Raw genomic sequence first — 25751 nt, 5'->3', positions numbered from 1 at the left:
TCTTCATAACTAGGCCTACTTACATTTTACATTCACTCAGTTATAATGTGGTAGTTATACGTAGTTTTAAAAAAATTATTATTGATCACATTATATAGGACATATTTCTTAATTTAAGCTCCAGTATATATGAATATGTTTGGTGTGTTTTTTAGGTATATTTGTTATTGACCGAGTAAACGCTTTTATTTTGAAGGCAGTTTTTACAGGCCTCTACCGTAATGCATAGGATAATCGCGCACCGCAATACAACGTGGGGGCTGGCTTGACTGTGTTTTCCGAAGTGGGGTCTCGCTTGACCAGTCTGTTTACCCAGTGTTTCCTGACATGAAACGTTTTATTTCACCCTGCTTTGTGTTTTTGACGTATATTTAAAAAACCGGGGACATTTCCGGGGACAGTTTCAACCGGGGACAGGCCAATACAAACGGGGACTGTCCCCGGAAAACGGGGACTGTCCCCGGAAAACAGGGACGTCTGGTCACCCTACTCTACACTCAACCTGGCTGCTGTACCCCCTGTCCTCAGCTGCACTGAAACCGAGCAGCAATGGCACAAGCCAAGAACCATGGTAAGTACAGTATGTGTTCACAACCAATCCACGGTTTAATGAGTATTTCCTTTGTGCCAAGAGCTGATTTAGTATGTTGCATCAATGACCATTTCAATTCATTTGACAATTCTTTTTTGTAATTAATATGGTGTGAAACCAGGCAGAGTGAGTGACATGGTGTTCATTTCCACTAAGCCAAAGCAGTTTACAGTTGCTGATGGTGTAAGGTAATATCTATTGTCCTAAGTAATTGTATGTAGCCTGCTACATCTTTGTGATTGTTGTTTGAGTGTACAATTGTTCTTAAAGTCCTAATTATCATATAAACTTGTTCAAAGGAGTACACGTTACAAGGCCGTACGGGGGGAGCTGCCAGACCCAGATGTCCTCAAAGTCTGCGAGGCATATAAGGACTTCTCAGCAGACATCGCACCACTGATCAGCACCATGGCTATAAGTGTAGACGTGCCACTGGTTAACTCCACCTTTGGAAAGGTTCAGGAAGGTAGCCCCATCTCATTCCAGCATCCACTACCTCTTAGCCGGGTTATAGTGCGTCACCCAGATGCCCCTCCACCACCACCTCTACCTGTGGATGGCTATAGGCTGGAGCCTACCACCTGTGAGATTGTGTGCAGTCACCAACAGCACCTCCATCACTTGCGACAACATTGCCCATGGCAAGGAAAATCGAGGTGGCCACAAGAGAGCAGAATGGCACCGTGTTAGGAGGCCAAGAAAAACTTCTTCCCGTTTCAGGGAAGTATGCCATGTTCGAGGTCAGAGTTCGGCTGAAAACTTGGCACAACGGATTCGGAAGGGAGTGGCGCAAACGGCATCAATGAAGAGGGGACTGGCACTGGAACCGGTTGCCATCCAGGAATACTTCCGGATTAAAAACACAAATTACTGGCCATGTGGGTTTGTCATTCACCCAGATGCCCCCTGGTTAGGGTCATCTCCTGACGGTCTGGTGTTTGACCCAACTGAGAGCCCACCTTTTGGACTTGTTGAAATCAAATGCCCAAATGCAAAAAGTTATGTGGACTGTAGCTACTTAAAAATGCAAAGTGACACATTAAAACTGAAGCAGTCGCACAGCTACTATTGGCAGGTGCAAGGCCAGCTCCTACTCACAGGGATGGAATGGTGCGATTTTGTTGTTTTTGCGGAGGATGATATCCTGATACAGCGTATCTTTAGAGACTATGAGGTGGCTAAAACCATTAGGGAGAAGGGAGATCATTTTTATTTTTATTTGTACATTGACTGATATGCACTATTGTGTACCACACTACAGCATACTACATTACTGATCTAACATGAATATTTTCCATTGATCTATTCATCTGTTACATAAACTAGCATTACTTAAATATGCAGAGACTAATTGAAATGTTTAAATATGTATTTGTTTTCCCCGATATAACATCAACCTCTGTTTTGTAAAAGTTTATTAAATGAATCTGTAAAATGTTATCATATTGTTGATTTATTATATTATGTATTGTCCTATGTTATTTTTGTGTGCATTTGTTTTGAGGTTATAATTCATTAGTACCGAAACATAGTATGGTATAACTGCTTTTTGCAATGACCACAATGAAATACACAATTGGTTTGGGAGCAAGAAATCTTTTAATCATTGCGAGCTGATTCCTGATGAAAATGGAAAATGGAAAATGAGCCAAACGCAGTAGCATATGGATGCACTAACCTGGATTTTCAAGGCTTCGTTCTCGTCAGCCACCTGATTTGCCATCACTGCCGTCGCTGCATTTACAGAGTAGTCATGATCCGGCGGCGCAACTGTTTCCACCTCGTACTCAGCTGTCAAGTCCGGGGTGGGACTCTCTGCCCTCGGCCGACGCTCCCAAACATTACGTCTTGGTGTAGGTAGCTCGTAGTTATTCCAAGCAAAGAGAACAGGTGTAGCTCCTTTCTTTACTCTGTTCAGTCCTCCAGCTGTGACCAATAAGTCTCCTGGTCGAAAAATGCCGACGACACACACGGGTATTTTTTGTGGGGCTGAAATTGTCCCTACGGACCTTGATCAGCCACTGAGCCTTTACCTCAGCATCAATGGGAAATGCATGTAAACTTATCTCCCGATTATAACGGGACGAATTTGTACAAAGGGGCACACAGCTCTCTCTCTCTCTCTCTCTCTCTCTCTCTCTCCAGGGCTCGACATTATAAATAGCCCGCTGGCCCGGAAGCACTATTTAGACACCCCGGGCCAGCATAACGTACTTTCCACTTGCCCGCTCGGGCCACTAAAACTATTGCTTTAAAAAAAAAATGTGTCCTGTGGTATTGGTATTTTGACTAGCACTTTGGTTAAATTGTTTCGTTTATTAACACTACAATATAGCGTTTCGTGAGTCGGTTGTCGTTGTTGGGTGAAAAGCAAACAGCTGTTTGCTGCGGAGCGCAGCGCGAGCAGGCTCCTCCTCCTCCTTCGTTCACTACAGACTATCGCGCCACCTAACCATTCGCCAAAAGGTTTTTAATACCAGAGGTAACCGGCCAAGCGCCGGGCAAAAAAAAAAAAAAAAAGAAAGTCCCCGGAGGAATTAAAGGAGAGTAACAGGGAGCATGAAAAGAAGAGGGAGAGAAAGTTTCAGCCAGCTTGATCGATGGAGTTGGCTTCTAGTGGTGCAGTGACAGGTCCTAAAACCCTTTTATAATCTATCGATTAGATTTATGATTCGAAAATTATAAAAGTAGGGGAGACATGTGGAGATTATCCGGCTGAACAAAACGTGCATTTATCAAACAGGTTCGTTTTCCACAGACCTTATTTCCAGCTATTTTCCAAAACCCTGTGGAGAAATCCCATTGCTTTTTTGTCGAGGGAATCAGCAGCTTACTTCCTGGTTTTAGGACGCGTCACTGGCTGCACCTCTCAATATGATGCCAATAGAGATGCGAAGTCCCGCCCATCTACTTCCGACCCATTGGACCCCGGAAGCGGAAAATTATACATTGACGTCAATGGAGAGAGAAAAGTCATCTTTCGATCCCGTTTGAATTGTGCCACGAATGACACATATGATGTTTGTCAAATTTAAAAGAAAATTTTGCAAGTAAAATTTTTTTAAATGTGTCCTAAAACTGTGAAGTTACCATTTTTTTTGTGTGAAACCGCTCGGTGAACTACAGGTCTCTGGTCTCGCACAATACGCGTCATCATCACAAAGATGGCTGTCACGTTAGTAAATTTCACCTGTTTCTTTCAGAATGAGGCGAAAAAGTATAAAACGAGGTGAAAATCACTACAAGTCTGGGCATGTTGAGAGCTGTACATACACGAAAGGGAGCGGTTCTGTAAGAACCAGCATGCGGGACCGGCTTTAGAAGGTTTCAGTAGTGATGGCAAAATTAAGCTTTGAATGAAGCGTTGAACCACTTGGACAATTGTGTCGGAAATAGGTTCATTTCTCGAAGCTTCAGTTACAGCGACCTCTCCTGGCGAAGTGCAAGGCTGCAGTGGGTTTAACGTATCTTTGCCTTGAAAAATATTCGATACACACACACTAAGACTGAATATCATGTTCTATTTGCAATTAAAGATTGATAATAGTGTGTATTGGGTTATTGAGAAGAGACTAGAGAGTGCTTGACATTTTTTTGGGCGGAGAGGGCCTTTTATCAGTTATTAAAGTATTAAAGTTGAAAAGCAATGATTAAAAGTTTAACTATTCCGAGCTTTGAACCAGCTGCGCGAAGGATATCGCCGCATCCTGGCCGCCGGCTCTATCCACTGGGCTATCAATTCCTTAAACCAGCTAAGTGTTTTTATATTACTCATTGTCTTTTTGTTCACAACTTCTCCACATTTCGAAGTGTTTCACGAGCCAGAACGACCTATTTTTCTTCCTGGCATGCTCTATAATGATCCAATTCAAATGCAATGCCAACAACAACTCAACAGCAACAATGCAAACTACGACAACAACCCACACATTGCGCATTGTTTAGAGCGGTTATAAAGCGTTGAAGCGCTCAAATTTGAAACTGTTTCAACCTGTCACCTGTCAGAATCGAGACGAGGCAGTGCATTGAATCACCTGATTGGACGGCGAACCAGTGAGTTGATTCATTCAGGAAATGAAGCATTTGATGGTTCGGACGTCACATGTCACGTGATTTGAAGCAAGCTTCGAAGCACTGCTTCTATGGAATAGGAAGTCCAGGGTTGAAGCTCCGTTCGAAGCTTCAGTGTCAAACTGCCATCACTAGGTTTCAGTGAGTAATATGAGTGCAATGTTTAAGGTTAATGTCAGCTAGCTAACAAGGTACACTGACGTGTTTTGTTTTAGCAACTAGTTTTCTCCTTAAGAACTTTGTGGTGTCTGTGTATGCTGTGGATAACATTAGTGTTCACAAGAACAAGATAAACTCCCGTGTTTTGTTTTAGTTGCTCTTCAGATTGAAGCGGCCAGTTTTATATCGACTATATGTGTGATCTCCTTTTTACATCTCGTTGTGTCATTTGAGTTTATTTGCTGTTTGTAGATTCAAGGATTTTGGTTATCTTGTCCAGGGCTGCAAACTTGTCACCTTTCGGCGAAATTCTCCGTTTTGAATCCAAAATAGGTCGTTTGTGTGATTCATGTAGATCTGCAATAAAAATATTTTGGGGTATGGGAGGGGGTCTGGGACCCGGATTAATGTGCGGCCGCGAGCTTTTTTTATATATTATAATGAAGCGCGAGCTGTGCGCTCAAGTCTTCCTGCCTGTCGGCTCTGCTCATGATGTATAATAAGCCTCTGCTGCTGATGGTCTAGCTTCAGCAGCTACATTACCTACGGTGCGTTCGTTAATATTAACTGTGCGTCTGGAGTCACTGTGGCACAGACTGGACCGCTGGTGAACAGCTGTTAGAACGGGCCGTTCAGGTGTTCAGAGTAGAGCTCCCTGTCGGAGCGGCAGAGCGTGATGTGCACTGAAAAGTTTTTTTTCCCCGTCGCAATATTATCGTTGAGCTAGCTAACTAGCATACATTGTCACTATCTGCTAACGTTAGCTTTAGCCTTCGTTTTCTAATCGTTTTTTTCATAGGCTATAAACAGAGGTGGTATAAGTATATATCTTGTACTTGATTAAAAGTAGAAGTAGGCCTACTCAGTTCTTGTACTTGAGTAAAAGTAGAAGTAGCCTACTCAGATCGTGTAGGCTACTTGAGTAAAAGTAGAAGTACTCAGATCTTGTACTTGAGTAAAAGTAGAAGTACCAGAGTGTAGGAATACTCTGTTACAGTAAAAGTCCTGCATTCCAAATGTTCCTCAAGTAAAAGTAGAAAAGTATTATTATCAAAATATAGTGAAAGTAGCGACAGTAAAAGTAGTCATTTTGCAAATTGGTCCATTTCAGAATAATATGATACGTTTTATAATGATTGATCATTAAAGTGTTATCAAAGCTGGTAAAGGTGCAGCTAGTTTGAATGACTTTTTATACTGCAGGGTAGCTTGTGGATTTACTCCAGGTGGAACTAAAGTCTGATTCAACACTTGATTATATTTCACATCATTCATCCAGATCTGTAAAGTAACTAAAGGGATTAAATGCATGGAGTGGAGTAAAAGTACACCATGTACCTCTGAACTGTAGTGGAGTAGAAGTACAAAGTAGCAAAACATTGAAATACTTAAGTAAAGTACAAGTATCTCAAAATTGTGCCCAAGTATAGTACTTGTTGAGTTTATGAACTTAGTTACTTTACACCAGTGGCTATAAAGATAGAAAGACTAAGCCTTGCACAGAGGCATGAAAATACATTTTCAAAATGCTCAACAGTGCTGCCAAAATTATAAACTGACTGCTACACAATTAAAATAAATGCTTTTATATATTTCTATTAGATGTGACTCTATGGCGTTTCTGTTATTATTAACACTGCTGCTTTAATTGTTCTGACTGCTAAAATCCTGTTATTCCTAATTTTAAAGCCGATATTCTGTGGGGTCGGGGGGCTCGGATCCTTGTCACCTTTTTCATACCTGATGAGTTTGCATCCCTGTTGTCAATTTGTTTGGTTATCTAGGCACAGCTGTGTGTGACTCCCTCTGGTACACTGGTATGTTTTCCTCATGAGCATCGATTAATTAATAAACTACACACTGACTCTAGATCCTGACCAAATCCTTTTTTGTTGATCAAATGTTTTTCAAAAATGTATTGAGTCTCTGCTACTGTGGACCACGAAGGAGGCGATTATCATCCCCATCCGCAAAGACCCTGCATGGCATGGAAATCTCTTCCTCCTGGAACAATTCTACACCCAGCATATGCTCCCTGTGTTGGCCAGTAGAGAGGACATTTAAATAAACATACTCTGCGTTGTGTTTCGTATGTGTGATGGGGTGTTATGCAGAGGGGAGGAAAACAGGACACAGCAGATTGGGATTGTGGTGGAGATGCTGAGCAGTTATTTAATTGTTGCGTGTAATTATTATTATACTGCGTGCTTCTTAGTTATTCCATCTTTTGCTGTGACATGGATCTGTATGTAACTCTATATTTACTTGTTATCTACCACACTTCCTTCTACATCATACACCATCATTATACATGGTGTATATAGGATATATATATATTTGTATACATATCTGTAAATTGTATAATTTTATTTTTCGTATTTGGGATTTCTCTTTTGTCCAATCAAATACACTTGGCCCTTTCTCTTTTCCATGTGGAAAATGGCAGCTGCATATTCTGCTTTTTTCATCTGTCTCCCTGTCTGCTCGTCTACAATGAGACAATTATATAATTAATTACTAATAATCATTTAAACCTGTTATTACCAATATTTCACAAATTCTTCATGTAAACTTAAGAGCACAGCTGTATGTTGAGTGTCAACTTTGCTTGGTTCATCTTACTGGGGGGCAGCTACATGGATGTCGGTGCAGTCCACAATCATTTTGCAGTTGAAGGCAGAATGAATTTATTATTGACTCAGAATGAAGCACAACTTCATGTCATACAATACATTGACTTTATTTGTAATTGTGTAAAAAAATATGAGCATTGATTAGCAAGCAGGACCTGCAGGAACAGAGAATGGTGACGGATGGAGCTAGGAAGAGAGAAGAATAAAGAAAACAGATCAACTTTATTATCGGATATTAAAAATTCAATTTCAAAACAAGTTGCCGCTCCTACAGTTTTCTAGTATGGAAAGATGATTTCACATGACCAATGCAAAATATCACACTCAATACATGTGTGTCTCTGGGGGATGCATTGTGCCTTTGATGTATATAAATAATATACCATAACCAAATACTATTACGTAGAGTGGAAATCAGGTTGCCAGAGCAGGTCAGTCCAGTGTGCATGTTCCTCAGGGTCTCAGCAGTTACAGGTGAGGTAAAGAAAATAAAAGAGAAAAAGGTCAGTAACAACACTTTAAAGTAACAACACTGAATAATTATCTCTTTTAATAATTTTCTCTCAGTAATCACTCAACTACTGTCTTTCCAACAAACAGATTGACTCACTCTCACTATCATCACAATGAAACACGTCCAGAAGAATGTCATGCAAAGCTGCCTGCCTGCCTGCCTTCCTTCCTTCAACTCTCCCTGAACTGCCTGATCTTTAAATGTCCAATGTTAACCATTTGTGCAGATAGCATTAAGTAGAAAATATGCTAATGTGGCGTTAGCCTACCTCCCGCCCCCTTAGCCCCTGGTGGAGGGGGCGATAGGCTACTCTTCAAATGTTTCACAAAATACTTACCATCATGACTACTCTTACTGTTTAACATTTTGGTTTACTTCATGTTAAGGCTAATACAAATGACAAGGCTAAGTAATGTAGTGTAATGCTAACTAACATGCTCGCTACTAGCTAGGTAGCTAACTTGACTATGTTCCATGCAAAACATGTATATTACCTGATATGTTTGGTCCAACGACTGGTCCTTTCATAAGACGGGAAGCGATAGAACGAGCAAGTGGTATGATCTCTTTTGTGATTACAACCTGGTACAAAGCACACAGGCATCTTGTAAAAGTGAATTTATTGGAGCAATCTCTTATATTTATTGGAGGGAATAAATCAGTCTTCTTCTTACTCTTTGCTTTGCGAGTCGCAACCAGTCTTGGAGCATTATCGCCTATGACATCACTTACGCGACCCAGAATGCATTTGGGATTTGTAGTCTTTCTAGTTGCGTATTTTTCATAGTCTTATATTTCAACAGTTTTATGAAAAACTGTGACTTTTTTTTACATGGAAATGATTGTTTAAGATTGACAAACATCATATGTGTCATTCGTGGCACAATTCAAACGGGATCAAAAGATAACTTTTCTCTCTCCATTGACTTCAATGTATAATTTTCCGCTTCCGGGGTCCCATGGAGGCTACCGGAAGGGGAGGGACTTCGCCTCTATATAGACAAGGTCTTCAGTCGGCTCTGTACATCAATGCCAACCTATGCTGACAAGTAAGTGAAGAGTAGAGAATATAAAGGTATTGGCTATAGGGCAGTGGTTCCCAACCTGTGGGCCGCGGCCCCCTGGTGGGCCGCGAAGGTATTGCAAGTGGGCCGCCAAATCTTTTCCAAAATAGTATGATTTTTGTGGGGGGGAAATCAGATAAAAATATACAGAATAATATTTAAAATGATATAAAAAATGTAATTATTCTTTTCATCATTGCATTTTTCCTTAAAATATTAGATATGTGACGAGCAGAGAGATAGGAACATTTGTTGTAATCGGCCGGACTACTTTGCTGCGGGACCGGCGGGACAGCTCTGCACTTGATTGATGCTGATTGTGTAAACTGTAATTAAGTTAGAGCAGAGTATTAAAATGGATAGCTGGCTAGCAACAGGGAGTATTAAAAGGAAAGAGAGACCAGAGGCTGTCAGTGAATCGACCGGTGATCTCCTGGCCGTCAAACAAAAAAGAAGAGTTCGAAGAAAGTACAGTGCTGAGTACTTAGGGCTGGGATTTTTTTGGACAGGCACAGAAGCTGAGCCGTTACCGCTGTGTGTCGTGTGCTTTGAGACTTTGTCAAACGAAGCCTTGAAGCCATGTAAACTGCGCCGTCACCTCGAGACAAAACATGGACAATATGCGACCAAGTCGCGGGATTTTTTTCAGAACAAGCTCAGGGAGTATCAGAGCAAAAAGAAGGTAATTGAGCATATGGGCTGTGAGAACACAAATGCTGTGGAAGCGTCTTTTCGGGTCTCCCAACTCATTGCCAAAGCTGGAAAACCACACACCATCGGCGAGGATTTAATTCTTCCCGCTGCAAAACAGATCGTTCAGGTGATGTTGGGAGAGAAGGCAGTGCAGCCTATCAACCTCGTTTCATTGTCGGATAATACGGTCAAACGAAGGATTGATGAAATGGCAGATAATGTGTTGGAGCAGCTGATCCAAAGCGTAAAAGAGAGCCGCTTTTACGTGCTCCAACTGGATGAGTCAACCGACGTCGCAAGTCTGGCAAACCTGCTTGCTTATGTGCGATACGAAAATGGTGGCGAGATAAAAGAGGAGTTTTTATTTTGTAAACCTCTGCCTACCCGTTCAACTGCTGAGGCCATTTTTCACACTGTGAACACTTTTATTGTTTCCAATGGGATTGACTGGTCCAAATGTGTTGGATTGAGCACTGACGGAGCCCGTGCAATGCTGGGACAGCACAGCGGGGTTGTCCGACGTGTGAAAGCGGTGGCTCCGCGGGCAACATCTGTCCACTGCAGCATACACCGTGAAGCACTTGCTACAAAGAAAATGCCCCCGGATCTGAAGACGGTTTTAGATGAGGCGGTCAAAGCTGTCAACTTCATCAAGAGCCGTCCACTGCAAACACGTTTATTTGCGGTGTTATGTGGAGAGATGGGCAGTGATCATCACCAGCTACTGTTACACACTGAAGTGCGGTGGCTCTCCCGAGGCAAAGTCCTGACGCGACTGTTTGAGTTGCGTGATGAAGTGCATGTGTTTTTTCTCGACACAACGTTTGAACTCGCACACCGCTTCAGGGATTTTGAGTGGTTGGCTAAGTTGGGTTACCTGGCTGATATTTTCAGCCACTTAAATGGACTCAACCTCGGTCTTCAAGGGATAACAGTGAACATATTCAATGTCCAGAATAAAGTTGAAGCAACCATAAGAAAGCTGGCGCTGTGGGCTAAGCGTGTCGAGCAGTCAAACTATGACTCGTTTGAAAATATGGCTGATTTTCTGACAACGGAACAGAGTCCACTTCCCATCACCGTGAGCAACGCTGTCAGAGAGCACCTGCAAGGTTTGAGGACCCAGCTGCGCGCATACTTCCCCATCCCAGATGTGCAGTACAACTGGATAGAAAACCCATTCGCCAGCCACAGTGATGAGGCTCTCGCTGCTTTGAGTGCAAAAGAGCAAGACAGTCTCCTGGATCTCTCTTGTGACACCGCGCTGAAGCTGATCTTCTCACAGAAGCACCTGACAAACTTCTGGCTTCATGTTGCTTCTGAGTACCCTGATCTGGCTAACAGAGCTGTGAGATTCCTGATGCCTTTCCAAACGACGTACCTCTGTGAGACTGGATTTTCTGCACTCGTGGGATTAAAAACTAAGTACAGAAACCAACTGAATGTTGAGCCAGATCTTCGACTGAAACTTTCATCCATTGTGCCAGACATCAAACATCTGGTTGCCGCCATGCAACACCAGCCGTCTCATTAGGTGAGTCAACATATTGTGGGCCTGTTGTTGGACTGATCCACTGCAGCTTTATAGAAGCTTTAATTTTATTTCGTTGCAAGTATTGCTTTTACTTGTATGTAAATATTTTTCTGCTGTCGAGGCTTAACATTACATGCATAGTTTTGAACTTTATCTGTGCACTGGTTTGTTTGTTTGTAGGCAGATGATTTAATGTTAAAATACAAAGTGTAATTTTTCATTAATGAGCCCAAGCAGAATTTACATCATCTTTACAACGGATTTGTGTTTATTTGTAGGCCTATCGATTTAATGGGCTTACTTTTGATATTTGGATTTTGTTTTGATTTGATTTTGGATGTCAAATTGTTATATATGAGAATGCATTTCTCCATTGTTGATGGATATAGTTATTTATTAATCATTTGATAATTAGCCGGTTACAGACAGCCCATTGCTTGTCATTTCTGATATCTGTGTGGTGTTGATGGACAGCTGCTTTAATAAATGTGTGTGTGTGTGTGAGAGAGTGAGTGAGTGAGTGAGTGAGAGAGAGAGAAAGTGTGTGTGTGTGAGAGAGAGAAAGCGAAAGAGAGAGAAAGTTTGTGTGTGTGTGTGTGTGTGTGTGTGTGTGTGTGTGTGTGTGTGTGTGTGTGTGTGTGTGTGTGTGTGTGTGTGTGTGTGTGTGTGTGTGTGTGTGTGTGTGTGTGTGTGTGTGTGTGTGTGTGTGTGTGTGTGTGTGTGTGTGTGTGTGTGTGTGTGTGTGTGTGTGTGTGTGTGTGTGTGTGTGTACGTGCAGCTCCTCACTGCTGTGTTAGCGACTGTAGAGCTTCCAACATGTTTCTCTTGTATTCAGTGCTCCATTTATGTTCAAATTTTAATAAAAAAAAGTGCTTTGAGAACGCATTATATGGCCTCTGTATTTATGGGAAGGTGGGCCTCGAAAAAATTTAAGACTTAAAAGTGGGCCCTGAGTTGGAAAAGGTTGGGAACCACTGCTATAGGGAAATGTCCCAGCAGTTTAGGATAATGAAGGTTCTAATCTAATCTATTACATAGCCATTACATTCCTAACTCCTAATGACATGAAGGCAGAAAGCGCATTATACAAATAATAATACTCATAACTATAGCACACATTTTTTAACAATGATCACAATATCATTATTTTAATAAACCAAATATGAACAATTGAGGAAAATGAGGAAGAACTGATGATTCAAATGTTGTAGTACAAGTAGTAATGTAGTTTCTGCATAAATTACTACTGCAACAAATGTGTTAATTTTCTTCATTATTAGTCGATTTCTTTTGGACGAATGCTCCGGGCCAGTGGTTACAGCCAGTGGCAGTTTACCCTTAATGTCTACCCCTGATCTGACTACCCCTGATCTCTCTCTCTCTCTCTCTCTCTCTCTCTCTCTTCTCTCTCTCTCTCTCTCTCATCTCTCTCTCTCTCTCTCTCTCTCTCTCTCATCTCTCTCTCTCTCTCTCTCTCTCTCTCCTCTCTCTCTCTCTCTCTCTCTCTCTCTCTCTCTCTCTCTCTCTCTCTCTCTCTCTCGATATATATCTCTCTCTCGATATATATCTCTCTCTCTCTCGATATATATCTCTCTCTCTATTCTATTGTATGTATCGCTAACCACCCGCTCAAACTCCACAACACCGCAGACCGGAAGTACTGGTGCGCACACCCAGCCACCGGAAGTTGATAGACGCCATCTTGTGCACAGAGCCTATTGGGCGTGCCGTCATTGGGCGTGCATTGCGGCAGTACTTCAATGGACTCGCCAGCAACAGGCGGCCACTTTCACCATGGCAGAGTTAGGTTCAACATCGTCTACTGGTCGCAAAAGAAAAATTAAACGGAGCAAATTAAGACAAAAGAAAGTGGAAACTAGGAGAAGTCAAACCAGAGTCAATATCCGGAGTTGCTTTGGCTGTGTAGTATTGCTAACCTAGATGTGTTTAGCTTTGCCTGATATGTAACGTTACTGCAGCCCTGAAGCACCCCCCAGGATTTCCAAAGCACCCCTAAGTACCCCCAATAAATATGTTTTTTTTTTCGATTTTTTTCGATTTTTTTAAAAATTAAATTCAATTAGAAAAATTATTGATTACATCAATGCAAATGTGAAACAAACAAATGTTTGAACAAAAACATAAAGTCAACACAGGTGATTAGGCCAATGGCCATCACCCATTAGATTTTTGACCTACCCATAGGCTAAATTACTTTGTGACACTTGAGTGACTTCCTGTTAGCTGGAGCGCCAAATTATTTGCTAACAGCAAAGTGACAAATTGATCGTTTTTTAGTCCTTAAACGTCCACGTGTGGACACTCAATCAAAACCACCTGAAAGCGAGAGGGATTCTGCACATAATAGGCCTCGTGAGTACAAGTAGCTTACTTCTGGCTCTCTGTTTTTCATTCAAGCTCTGCTCTGTGTGTGTGTGGCACGAGCTATTTTGTGTGCGTGCGCGAGCACCGGTGGGTCTCTACCGGAGATCGTTGTGGTTAGCATCTGGTGCTAGCTAGCCAAGCTAACGGATATAAGGAGCTTTTTCAACAACAAAGTGGAGGGAGAACTCTCTCCTGTCAGACTATGGCCCTGTCTCAGGTCGACTATTTTCATTTCCTCGCTCCTCGGTCTCACCGGAAGTTGATTTGTCTGCGCCATCTTGAGTACCGTCCCATGGCTCTTATTTCTGCCGGAGGACGGAGGATTGAGGAGCGAGGAGCGATAATGGAGGAGTGATAATCGAGGAACCACCAGTCCATCCTCCCATGAAATCCTCAGATACTCGTCCCGCCCCCTTACTGTGTATCGCTCACTGATTGGACGATGCAGTGCATGCACTGATCTCATGCTTCTTGTTCTTGACATTAGAGCGGTGCCCCAGCGGAGTGAATAAAATAAATGAAACTCACGAGAGTCACTCCTCAGTTTAAACTGTGTTTTGTTTCAATTTATGTATCATTTAGTTACAAATATTTGATATATCTGAACAACAAAGTGGTGAAAAATAATTTTATTCATTTATTGGAAAGATTTTCATGATCGCTTTTTTCGTTTTATATTTTCATTTACTGTCATTTCCATTCAGTCAGTCATTAAGTGCTATTAAAATGTTAATGTGCTACAAACAAAGTGTGCAATCCAATGAATGTTAATCTAACTGGGTTTTGATAGATAATATATATATTTTTCTTCTCTCAATTATTTTATTTCGATTGTGCACTCTAATCAATATTAATCAAACTATTGTTCGTTCATACATTTTCAGAATGGCGTTTATCTTTTTTGAGAATGAGTTCTTATTTGATTTTATTTATTGGGGTCCACAACAGATGATACAAATGTTTGTGTCAGTAAATGTGTGGCAGGGGTGTTTGTGAAAATAACGGGGACAGAGCTGCTGTCAGACGAACAGCTGTGCGGCGTCATCACAAACGGACGTCGCTTCACGTGACGCTCCGGAGGAAAGGACGTCCCATTACTCTTAAAACTCATTTCCCTGCTTCTCGTGGTTTCCTTGCGTCCCTCCATGCTTCCCTGGAGGGAGGGACTAAACACAGGGAAACGACGCAAGTGAGGGAAGCAAGGATTTCATTTAACCGACCTGAGACGGGGCCTGAGAGTCTCAGATAACCTCAGCTCAGGTGAAGTAAAGGACTCTCAGTTCTTCGATAGTTAGCTTTAGTCTAGTTATCTCAGTGGGTCTCAAACGGTTTGTTTTAAAAGGGGAGTGATTTGTAAAATATCTATAAAGAAATAGTAAATCTGTTTACAGTTCTGTTACATATGTATGTTGAGAGATGTATCCATAGATTTCTTCATTTTGCTCTCAAAGTGCACCAGATTGATACTTGTAACTTCAATATTTAAAAAAAATCTTCCCAGGGGAGCATGTCCCCTGACCCCACTAGAGGAGGTGAGGATCCTCCTAAAGGAGGTAAGGTCCACTCCCCACTTGTAAAAATAGCACTTTACCCCTACTTACACCTATATGCCGTGAGCTGATTACTGTTAAATATGTTCTTTATTCTCGCGTCCAGGAGAGAAGCTTTAAAATGAGACTAAATAGAGTCTGAAAAGATTCAAATGGGATACTTTAATTAAAAAAGGCGCGGTAGTGTTACAGACAGAATATTGTTCCGGCAGAAAACAGCTGTGATCTGGCTCTCCTGACCTGAGCAAGAAGAGAAGCACGAATCCCCCGTTCGGTGCTTTATATATCCTCTGCTGGCTCCTCCCCGCCAGCCGGCTCGCCTCGCCTCAAATGTCCGTTGTTGCATTTAAACAGAGGATTGGTACTTTTCACCTTTAACATATGCTTAACACGCCTTTTCTCCTCATATTCTCTTTCATCACTTTTCATGTAACACATTCTAAACGCTGTAATCAATAGAGAGCCGCAGTGACGCGTCGTAAAACCCGGAAGTAAGTTAGCATTTTTAGCACTTCCGGTTCCTTCCTCAAAAAGCAATGCATTTTTTCCATAGGGTTTTGGAAAATAGCTCGAAATAAGGTCTGTGGTTGACACAAATTTAAGAGGTAATTGACGTTTTGTTCTACGACATTATTTTTGAAGAGTTTACGTGTCTGAAAAACGATGGTTGTTACCGAATGGCTGAATAGGACTACAGAAATTGTCGAGGCCGTTGTACGTCATTACGCCGAACACGTAAACACTCCCGCTAAATTTGTTTCCCCCTGTGTTCTGCTTAAAAGCAAGTACCTGCCTATCTTTAGTATCTGTATATCTATATCTGACCATTAGAATCTGTATTTTTGAAATTGTCGTTTTTAACACCGTAGTTTTACAAATTATAGAATAATTAATTACCAGTGTTTTCCAATTTTACTCGGCAGTTCGTTTCGTTGGCTAACGTTAGCTAAAGCTAGCGCTACTAGTTAGCTACGCAATGGTTTGTTGCTTTGCTCCGGGTTGCAGCCACAGGTCTTCGCGTGAAACGTGCTTGTTCTATCGTTTCCCGGACAATGTTTTCCAAAGGAGAGTCTGGATTCGTGCCATGAGGTAAGCTGACGTTACATTTTTGTCCATTTCACGGTGAAATGTAAATAATGGGTAGTGAGTGACTGTATCGCCGTTATAGAGATGGCGCTGCTGAAAAGACCGCAACATAAGTAAAGATAATGAATACATCCTATTAAAACCTGTGTGGCTTATATGATAAGTCTTATTAGTACAAGCAGCATAACGTTTCACCATGTAACTAAAGATTGTAGTCAGGGAAATCAGTTTGACATATTGAACTAATAACAAATCACCTCTGGCTGGCAGAGAACTCTCTGCTCCATAGCTTCTCTTGGACGTAAAATCACATGTACATTTTACATTTATATTCAATTTAATATTCCATCCCTCACATACTTTTGTATATATAATAACTTATATTTTGTTTTTCTTGTTATGCTGCTGCAACACAAACATTTCCCAAATTGGGATCAATACAGTAATATCTTATCTTAATTCATTAAGAAATATAACTATTATAATTAGTGAAGCAGCTGACACCTATTTTCAATATGGATTAATCTACCATTTATTTCTTTAGTTCAATTTTCATCTATAAAAAGGTCAAAATAGTGAAAATGTTCACAAGACTTATCAAAGTGCAAGGTTATATCTTTAGATGTTTTGTTTTAGCCTATGTACTGTATGTCTTAATGCTCTTACAGTATATGTGACGGTGTGACTTCCATGAAACTATATTTTATATCTTCCCAACAGACGAGCTGACAGAAAACCTAACACTCTAACAACCACAACATTGCAAAGGCGAGTAAATGTAAATTAAAAACAATTCACCATTTTATTATTTCTTCTTCTTTCTTGCAGTGAGGTGAAGCTGACCTTGCACTTGGTGCCAGTAAGGATGTTCCTCACGCAGGCTGAATGTTTCTCCTTCCTTACTGACAAAGAAGCCCTTGATTTGCAATGCTTCACTAATTGTCATTTCCCTTGCTCCGTAGGGACACTTTACCTCAAGCACAGCGGAAGACCCTACCAGACCATCTGGAGATGCCCCCAACATTCCTGATTGGGAGAGCCACAAATCTGACTCATGGACCTGCATCTGAGTTGCAGTGGTGAATGCCCTGACACCCTCACATTCATTCATAGTCCCCCACTGTACAGACAAAACACCATCAAGGGCCTGTTGTTGCCTTAGCACCCTGGCAATAAAGGAAGCAGTCACACGCTTTGACCTCAGGACAGCTCCGAAGTTGCTGGCAGTCAACCTTCCTTTCCTGAACAAATGCCAGTTTGGGCTGGTTCGCTGACCAGTGGTAGCCACCTGAATTGCCCTCTGTTGCTCTTCAGACAATGCCATGCTTGCCACAATTGCCTCAGGTCCGTGATGCCCAACACCAACAGATTTGATAATTTCAGGAACAGTAAGTGTTTCCAAGCTGTAGTGTTCCTCTTCTGGCTCGGGGGAGAGAAGCCAAGAAATTCCTGAGAACCTGCCCCCGAGTCTGTCCCTCAGCCAGTCACGATCTTTGGAGGTAGGCTCTCTTGTCAGCGGGTTAAATTAGTTATTGGTTTCAACAGTCACATTTAAAACAGTTACTAAATCAGCTTACTATCACCTAAAGAACATATCTAGGATTAAAAGACTAAAGTCACAGCAGGATTTGGAAAAACGTGTCCATGCTTTTATCTTCAGTAGACTGGACTACTGCAATGGTGTCTTCACAGGTCTCACTAAAAAATCTATTAGAAAGCTTCAGCTGATTCAGAACACCGCTGCTCGAGTCCTTACCAACACTAAGAAAGTGGATCACATCACTCCTGTTCTGAAGTCTTTACACTGGCTTCCTGTGTGTCAAATAATAGATTTAAAAATACTGCTGCTGTTTATAAAGCACTGAATGGTTTAGGACCAAAATGCATTTCTGACCTGCTAAATTATGAACCATCCAGATCTCTCAGGTCTTCAGGGACTGGTCAGCTTTCTGTCCCCAGAGTCAGAACTAAACATGGTAAAGCAGTGTACAGTTATTATGCTCCAAATATCTCGAACAAATTCCCAGAAACCTGCAGGTCCGCTGCAACTCTGACTACTTTTAAATCCAGGCTGAAGACTTTTCTTTTTGTCGCTGCTTTTAATTGAACTATTCATATCTTAGACTGCACTGTAACTTTTATCCATGTATTTTTTCTTTTAATGTTTATTTTATTAGCTTTTCTTTTTAATGACTGATTTTAAATGCCATTTTCTTAATGTCTTTCATTTTTTGTAAAGCACTTTGAATTGCCTTGTGTTGAAGAGTGCTATATAAATAAACTTGCCTTGCCTAATAAAGATTTCATGTGACACATACAATTGATTTGTTGATGGGAATTAATGTGAATAAATTAACTCGGTCTTAAAAGGTTAACGGTACTCTTGCTATCACTACTCACCGACACTATAAACCTTGTCCCTCATGCTAGCCCTGACAACACCGGTAAGCACACCTTCATCTAGGCTGCACTGTAACGTGTCCTGACTTGTAATGGTTCTCTCCTCTATCTACACTGTTCTTGTCATCTTTGTAAAACGATATCAGACTGGTAATTGACACAGCCATGACTTCTAGTTAAATTCAGTGTGGCTAAAATGAAAAGCTTTGTTAAAATATGCAAGCACGCGAAAGTCAAATTCAGCTTTATTGTCAAAAATTCTACATGTGTTATACATCCAGAAATATCGAAATATCGTTTCCCACAGTGACATGTATACATAAAACAAAACGGGCCTAGATAACCGGGGTATACAGTTTAAAATGTTAATATATTTAAAGTTTTCAAAGTGCAGTTTCAGTGCAAGTCAGTTGAAACGATCTTAAGTTGGCGTGACGTTGAAGTCGTGCGAACCTGCTGCTGTACTGGCTTGTAGTTCGTTTATAGCATAACGTTAGCATTTTGCTTCTGCCGACTAGATTTATTATTCAAAAATTATAAAAGTAGGGTTGACATGTGGATATTATCCGGCTGAACAAAACGTGATCCATCTCTTAAATATGTGTCAACCACAGACCTTATTTCGAGCTATTTTCCAAAATCCTATGGAGAAATTGCATTGCGTTTTAGACGAAGGAACCGGAAGAAGTGTACTTCCGGGTTTAAGGACGCGTCACTGCGGCTCTCTCTCTAAAACCAGCGCCGTATAGACTGAACGGCGCTGTCTAAAACATACAGAAAATGCTTCACGGCTGGTTTGGTTTCCGGTCATTCCGGATGTTGTCACATGCTACTCTCGTCTGTAAACAATAGTGTATTCAAATAAACTGTACTTTCATTTAATATTCAGCATGGTAGTATCTCGACATCTATAGTTGTAGTGTTAAATCAGTAGGTTTCGGTTTTCACCACACCACGTCATTTCACTACTCAATTCACCTCTTTAGGAAATCGTATATTAGCCACATGCTAAATGCTAACCGTAGATGAAGGATTTTCAGAATAAAACTTAACTGCTTGTGCACAAGAATTTCTGGTTTTTCAGTATAAAAGAGCGTTTAAACTGACGGTATGTTTAAGCTACATTATACCATCAAAACATTGATTTTAATTTCTAACATTACCGAGCCTTCATTGTAACGGCCCGTCCACACTACAGCTTCAAAAAAAGCTTGCCGGCGGGCGTGTCTGAAGCTCGACCAACAACCAATCACATGAATCTCCCGCCCCTGACACACAAGCAGCGGTTTGATTGGCTAGAGCTTGTACTGGCAGTGCTAGTGGATCGCTGGAGCTGTTAGATTAACATTAACATGCTTATATTGTAGTTCTAAGTGCAATGCCTTGCGGCCTGTAGCACCATCCTTGATGGAGCATATGTGTGGGCAGGAAAGGAGTGAGCAGAGAGTAGAGTAGTTGTCGATTTTTGTTCTGTTTTCTGTGACTATCTGCCTCACCCTCAGACTTTCAGTTGCGCGCGCTACTAAAGAGACGTGTTACCATGGAAACCAAACAATGGTGTAGCTGTATTAAAGTCCGAGTGGAAACAGTCCTGAGTAAATCTGATTTTGTCAGAAATCGGGAGAAATGCGGGAGAAATATGACCCCGGGAGGAAACCGGGAGAGGGCAATGAAATTGGGGGTCTCCCGCGAAAATCGGGAGGGTTTACAAGTATGAGTTGCGCTGGTGCATTAATGGGAAATCCTTAAAGTTTGAGCACCCTCTATGAAACGTCAAGCTACCCCACAGCACCTCCTAGAGAAAATCTCTGGCGCCGCCACTGCTGCAGCCTGCTCTCGCGGAGGAGGTGCTCTGTAAGGATGTCTGAAGGAAGGGGCGGATTCTTTTTGGCTGTGTACTTTCAAATTTGAGTGCACTCGAGCCGGTTTCTGAAACTTACCTACCCCACCTTTAAAGTGCCCTTGAAGTGCATGTTTTTGCGCCAAAATGAAATGGCAGTTTCATTCCTTACATATCATTGTGCGTGAAGACTGAAGGGCCCTTTGCCTTGTTTAAAAACTCTGCTTGGGCTCAGCCTCTGGGAAATAATTAGCTTATGTACATTTCATGTGCTAGAGTATTATTAAACTAGAATTAGAACTTTCTAGTCATTGAATTAAAACATACGCCAGGGTGACCAGTCCGGTTTTTCTGCTTATCTGCAGTTTATGGGAATAATTCCACCTATCAGATAATCAGGGGGCGAGAAAAAGAAATTATTTTCATGCGCACGTAGTCTAACTTTATTGGATCTTCTGCATAAAATTCAACAATATACAGTTCCAAGTTAAAATGATAAAATCCAGTTACCTTGCAAAATTTCGCAACGTGACAACACTGAAACATCCTGGCATTCCTGCTAATCATAATGTTACATCTGTTTTATATGTTTTAGGTGTCAGTGCGACAACTGTAACAACATGGACACTGTAGCCGAGAGTGTGTGCTGTCAGGAAATCCCCGCTGTCACCAGGACCATGGAGAAGGATGGTGTCCACAGCTGCATAATCGACCACCCCGGCTTCCGATCTGGCTGTCTAGACATCTGGGTGCTGCATATAGCATACTATGGATACAGGCAACATTATGGCCATCTCCAGCAAGAGGGCAATGAGTAAGCCTTACATACACTATTTACAATAAAGTCTATTACTAGTATATAAATGTATCAGTTTATATGATGTCATGACAACTTTTGCAACTTTATACGTTTGAATATTAGTCTTTTATGATCTGAGTATAAGAAAATGTAACTTTGAAGTTGACCTATTATCATCTCTTGTCCTACATTTGTAGTAGTCTCTTGACAGTAGCTTTCGTCATATCAATGCTATAATGTTTTATCTTGCAGACGCCACCGATACACAGCCTACCGCCAGCTGGTGAGACTTTGCTGGGGTTACCTAGGACGCGACATAAGAGTGCCACTGCCCTCTTGTGCAGTGAACCCAATTCGTCAATGGAATATCACGGTTATGAAGAAGGACAGTGACAATACAGTTCTGAAGTGAATGTTTAATACAGTTCCACAGTTGAAGATGCACAGTGACAGACTATTTGGTCTTGAAACGACTGGCATGTGCCTTGATGCCCTCTGCTTTGTCAGGCTTCTCCATTGTCGAGATACAGTGTGGGAGGCTCCTCCAGCTGTACAGGCCTGTCTGCGCTGGGTTTCTTGCAGAGGTCGACCACCTCTCTCATGAGATCATCCACATAACCTGAAACAGTGTTCACAGACAGAATACAAAACTTGAACTTTATAATGTTCTCTAATAATAAATGGTGTCTGTCATCAAGCCGAGATCATTCTTTCAATTGTGGTTTAGAACTGAATTAGTTACTAAATCATTAGTACCGGTACATTACCAATCTGGACAATATTATTTTGAGTAATTTCATTTCAAACTCACTAAATGTTGCCTCTACTAGGATCTTCTTCACAACATGACCTCCAGCCTTGTACTTGGGGTAGCGGATTTTGTTTTATTTTAGTCCTGGCAATGTGTGTCTTGGAGTTGACAACTTCATCACAGTTCCTTCCTCCATTTTGACACACTATGGGAGATGTGACGTAACGTCGCAAGCTTTTATACAGCAAGGGGACCTGGTTAAGCACGGTACAAAGACGCCCATTCCCAAGTAACTTAAACAAGTCTTTAGCTGGTACAGTACAAGCCTTCGAATTATAAGCTGAAAAGACCAACCTGCACAGCATGCCAGTGTAGGAGTACACGTAAGACTTTGGTGCAAACTGAATGATGAGGCTGTGAAAGCCCTCCACCTTGGACGTCTGGTGTACGGCAGAGAGCTTGCCGATGTCCTTGCACAGCATCTTGTCTGTCACCAGTTTGACAGCTGATAGTGAACCTGCAATCAACAGATCAATAAATCAATCATCAACAAATTTCTATGGCAGTGCTTGACATTATGGATTATCAATTCTAATGTTTGTTGCTCAGACGTAACTTTTTGGATTATGTACCCAACCATAAGACAGTCAGTACATTGTTGTTACTGGTTATGTCCTGGGTTTTTAATCACTCAGTATGCATACACTGTATACATTCCATACTCCTTTTGGCGGTGGATGACGGTTAAAATTACAGTCACCCGTTGCTGACGCAACAGACGTAATTTTAAATGTCACGTCTGCCGCCATATCAGAAAAAGGAGTATTGACTCTAAACTCACTTGGTTTGATCCACTTCTTCTTCTGAGCCCTGCCTTGTAGTCTCTTGTGCGCACATGTGGGGAACTTTCCACCATGGCCCCTGTGGAGGTTTAGGACATGCCGCTCCACCGACTTCCATTTATCCACAATCAGTTCTGCGTCGTCTTGCGTGGAGGAAACCACTGCCCAGCACAAGTGGTTGATGATGCTCTGTTGCCATGCTTTCAGGTCCTCACAGCCCTTGAGCATGCAGATGGCTTTCAGCTTCTTCCCAACAGCTGCAAAGACAATAAATAAAACTGACATCATAAAGAGATCTATCTATTTGAGTGAGGTGTGCAAATAAGATTTGTTACACTGCATGCTGCAATGTCTGTCTGGTGATAACAACTTTACGATAACTCAATAGAAGAATCTACTCCTTGAACTTCAAAAGAAACAACATTGACACATACACTTGGCTACATGCCAGATGTCATACAGATGCTTTGTGTACGGCATATTCTCTCTAATCCATTTGGCAATCTGGCGATGTCGGTCTGTGACGTGAGTGCCAATCTCCAGGATGTCCTCAAAGAAGGCCACCATCCTCTTCAGGCCTTCCAGTTCCATATGGTAGCTCCCACCACACTTGTTGCTCTGAAAATACAGCAGGGAACATTCCAGTTAGGCAGATAACTAGACAGGAGCTCTGCAATGAGCTGAATATGATTTGAAACACTGTTACTATTACAATATTTACAGATGAAGTTTTAAATTTCTCACACAAAACCCTGAACTTGAACAATATAAACTGTACCTGCACCAGCTGTAGGTCTAGCACCACATTTGATTCCAGCTCCATTGTAGTGTATGTTCAAAATTTTGCGCAGTGTCCAGGGCTGTCGGCCCTGCCGTCACCCCCCAGAACCAGAGGTCGCCCTTCAGTCTGCAGCATCGCAATGTTGGCTGCCTGTTGTTGCGTCCATACACCCTGTATTGCAGGCTGCAGGATGTCTCGCTGGTGTGAGAAGAATATTAGTTTCACGTAGGTCATCACACCCATGTGGTTTAGGACTCGCAGCACCTTTGTTGGCGACGCACCGGCAAACAGTATGCCTGCAGAAAACAGCATGTTGCCTGCAGGGAAGTTTCCAATGCTCGGTTGACTCTGCCACTCAGTTGCCTGCAGACAGGAGTCACATGTTTGGTGGATCTTAAGTAGTGTTTCAGTGGTTGTCCACACTTGACGGATGTCGAAACTGCCGCAAGATGGACAGTGGCACCACTGTAGCAGTTTCCCGAGGCTGGAGCCAAAGACGATGTATTTGGGTTCCTTGTGGCAGATCTCATCCCCAAATGCTTCCCGACTTTCTGACAGATCTGACTTGTCAGAAGAATCAGCCGCTGAGATGGGGCTACTGGGTTCCCAGTCTGAGGAGCCTGATACTGATGGTGGTGCAGCTGGACTCCTGGAGGACGCGTCTTCCAGTTGGTGTTGCTCCAGCTTTGACGCCTGGCTGCTGCTGCTGCTAGAGGCAGCCTGTGGTGGCTGGTCAGGTGTAGCTGGGTCTCTGGTGCCATGGACTTTCAGCTTTCTCTGCCTCCCTGGTACTGGTAGACTTGCAGTCAGCATCTCGGGCGTCACCTGGCATGCTGGAAATGAAATGATCAATGGAATACTATATTGTGTTTATATAAAACCACAAATCTATGTTGATCTGTTGCTTACTATTTAGAGTTAACAAACTCAACATTAGAAGGAATATCCCGTACTGTAATAAAGTATTATATGACACACTCGCTCATCCTGTCAAACTGTTTTTGCAATGAAAAATGTTCTCGATTTAATTGCATTTCCTGCCTTTCTACAAATATATTAGGGACTATAGTGTTAAAAAATCCAAGAAAAATGTGTAGTGTACATAATGAGTGTGCACACTTATGTGTACATAATGAGTGTGCACACTTATCTAATATCCTATCCATGTGAACCTGTTTTATTTGTGATGACCTCACACCCTCTAGGGGGGTCCGGGGGCATGCACCCCGGGAAGATTTTTTTCTTTAAATTGAAGTTGAATGCATCAATCTGGTGCACTTTGAGGGCAACATTAAGAGATTTATGGATACAGCTCTCAACACTTATGTGAAACATATATTTCAATAATCAAAAAACATTGGAAGGATTTCTTAACCTATTTTATACAACTAATATTACATAGATGGAAATATTTCTTTAAATAGATGACCAAACCCACTGAGATAACTTAGGCTACAGTTTACGATCTAATCACTCAGAGTCCTTTACCTCCCTGAGCTGACGTTATCTCTCTCAGTCCCACAGGAGAGGACTCTCCCTCTCCTTATTGTTGAAACAGCTAATCTCCGTTAGCTCCGAGCTAGCACCAGATGCTAACAACAACCCTGTAACTCTCTCAGTCTCTCTCTTGAATCGACCAGTGGTCTTTATTTGTCATGAACAATCAACAAATCTACGAAACAATGACACCAGCCAGGCTCACCTTCATCTTTTGGGAACAGAAACATCGCCACTTCGGCAGACTTGACATTACTACAGCCAGCGGCAATGCATCGCTTCCCGTGTGTTTTTTCTCCCGTTTTCTTCACTGTCGCCTCCATTGTCAGGTTCTCTCGATTGGCAATCACTTCCAGTCGACTTCGACACACTTTCCAGTAAAATACTTGCTCAAAAACTTAGATAAATTCGATTTTGAAACAGAGAAACAATAAACTGCGATGAATGTAAACACTTCGGCGGCGACCATCTCGTGACGTCACGCAGTAGATCGCAAGCCACGCCCACGAAGGCGGAGGTCAACTGCGGATTTCCAGGCGGCAAATTCAAAACTCTTCAAA

The 25751-nt window shown here is 41.9% G+C and overlaps 3 protein-coding genes and 1 long non-coding RNA gene across 6 annotated transcripts; 2 read left to right on the top strand and 2 right to left on the bottom strand.

Moving 5' to 3' along the window:
- The first annotated feature begins 445 nt into the window (after positions 1 to 445).
- LOC307030798 (uncharacterized protein) lies at positions 446 to 2146 on the top strand. Its single transcript, XM_079667451.1, has 3 exons — positions 446 to 571; positions 714 to 780; positions 892 to 2146. Exons 1-3 carry the CDS (start codon positions 550 to 552, stop codon positions 1280 to 1282), a joined length of 480 nt encoding a protein of 159 aa, XP_079523577.1. The 5' UTR covers positions 446 to 549; the 3' UTR covers positions 1283 to 2146.
- Positions 2147 to 4629: 2483 nt separating this feature from the next.
- LOC307030588 (uncharacterized protein) lies at positions 4630 to 22096 on the top strand. Its single transcript, XM_079667089.1, has 3 exons — positions 4630 to 4804; positions 21117 to 21335; positions 21573 to 22096. The coding sequence occupies exons 1-3, from the start codon at positions 4695 to 4697 to the stop codon at positions 21730 to 21732; spliced, it is 489 nt and encodes a 162-aa protein (XP_079523215.1). The 5' UTR covers positions 4630 to 4694; the 3' UTR covers positions 21733 to 22096.
- Positions 7493 to 9641, bottom strand: LOC307028666. Its single transcript, XR_013805061.1, has 2 exons — positions 7839 to 9641; positions 7493 to 7641 (listed from the first exon to the last, which is right to left on the bottom strand). It is a non-coding gene; the product is annotated as an uncharacterized lncRNA (long non-coding RNA).
- Positions 21803 to 23825, bottom strand: LOC307030587 (uncharacterized protein). Of its 3 annotated transcripts, none has more exons than XM_079667088.1 (5): positions 23692 to 23825; positions 23348 to 23531; positions 22913 to 23170; positions 22426 to 22588; positions 21803 to 21939 (listed from the first exon to the last, which is right to left on the bottom strand). In XM_079667088.1, exons 1-5 carry the CDS (start codon positions 23734 to 23736, stop codon positions 21927 to 21929), a joined length of 663 nt encoding a protein of 220 aa, XP_079523214.1. In that variant the 5' UTR covers positions 23737 to 23825; the 3' UTR covers positions 21803 to 21926. The 3 variants fall into 3 exon arrangements, with proteins under 3 accessions (XP_079523214.1, XP_079523212.1, XP_079523213.1); XM_079667086.1 differs by having other exon boundaries at positions 21811 to 21939; positions 22132 to 22588; XM_079667087.1 differs by lacking the exon at positions 21803 to 21939 and adding an exon at positions 22167 to 22276.
- Positions 23826 to 25751: the final 1926 nt, after the last annotated feature.

The sequence above is a fragment of the Notothenia rossii genome (genome assembly GCF_949606895.1).
Source record: "Notothenia rossii genome assembly, chromosome: 2".
Taxonomy (NCBI): Eukaryota; Metazoa; Chordata; class Actinopteri; order Perciformes; family Nototheniidae; genus Notothenia; species Notothenia rossii.
Note: the sequence above shows the minus strand (reverse complement) of the source record. Positions and strands in the feature narration are given on the sequence as shown.

Excerpts from the sequence above, each read along its gene's own strand:
- LOC307030798 (XM_079667451.1), top strand. The coding sequence starts at position 550 with ATGGCACAAGCCAAGAACCATG. Across the intron at positions 572-713 it reads GGCACAAGCCAAGAACCATG|GCAGAGTGAGTGACATGGTG; the intron begins GTAAGTACAGTA and ends GTGTGAAACCAG. Across the intron at positions 781-891 it reads ACAGTTGCTGATGGTGTAAG|GAGTACACGTTACAAGGCCG; the intron begins GTAATATCTATT and ends ACTTGTTCAAAG.
- LOC307030588 (XM_079667089.1), top strand. The coding sequence starts at position 4,695 with ATGTCACGTGATTTGAAGCAAGCTTCGAAGCACTGCTTCTATGGAATA. Across the intron at positions 4,805-21,116 it reads ACTGCCATCACTAGGTTTCA|GTGTCAGTGCGACAACTGTA; the intron begins GTGAGTAATATG and ends TATATGTTTTAG. Across the intron at positions 21,336-21,572 it reads CTCCAGCAAGAGGGCAATGA|ACGCCACCGATACACAGCCT; the intron begins GTAAGCCTTACA and ends TTTATCTTGCAG.
- LOC307030587 (XM_079667086.1), bottom strand. The coding sequence starts at position 23,736 with ATGGAGCTGGAATCAAATGTGGTGCTAGACCTACAGCTGGTGCAG. Across the intron at positions 23,171-23,347 it reads CATCTGGCATGTAGCCAAGT|CTGTTGGGAAGAAGCTGAAA; the intron begins GTATGTGTCAAT and ends TTGTCTTTGCAG. Across the intron at positions 22,589-22,912 it reads GAAGAAGTGGATCAAACCAA|GTTCACTATCAGCTGTCAAA; the intron begins GTGAGTTTAGAG and ends TGTTGATTGCAG.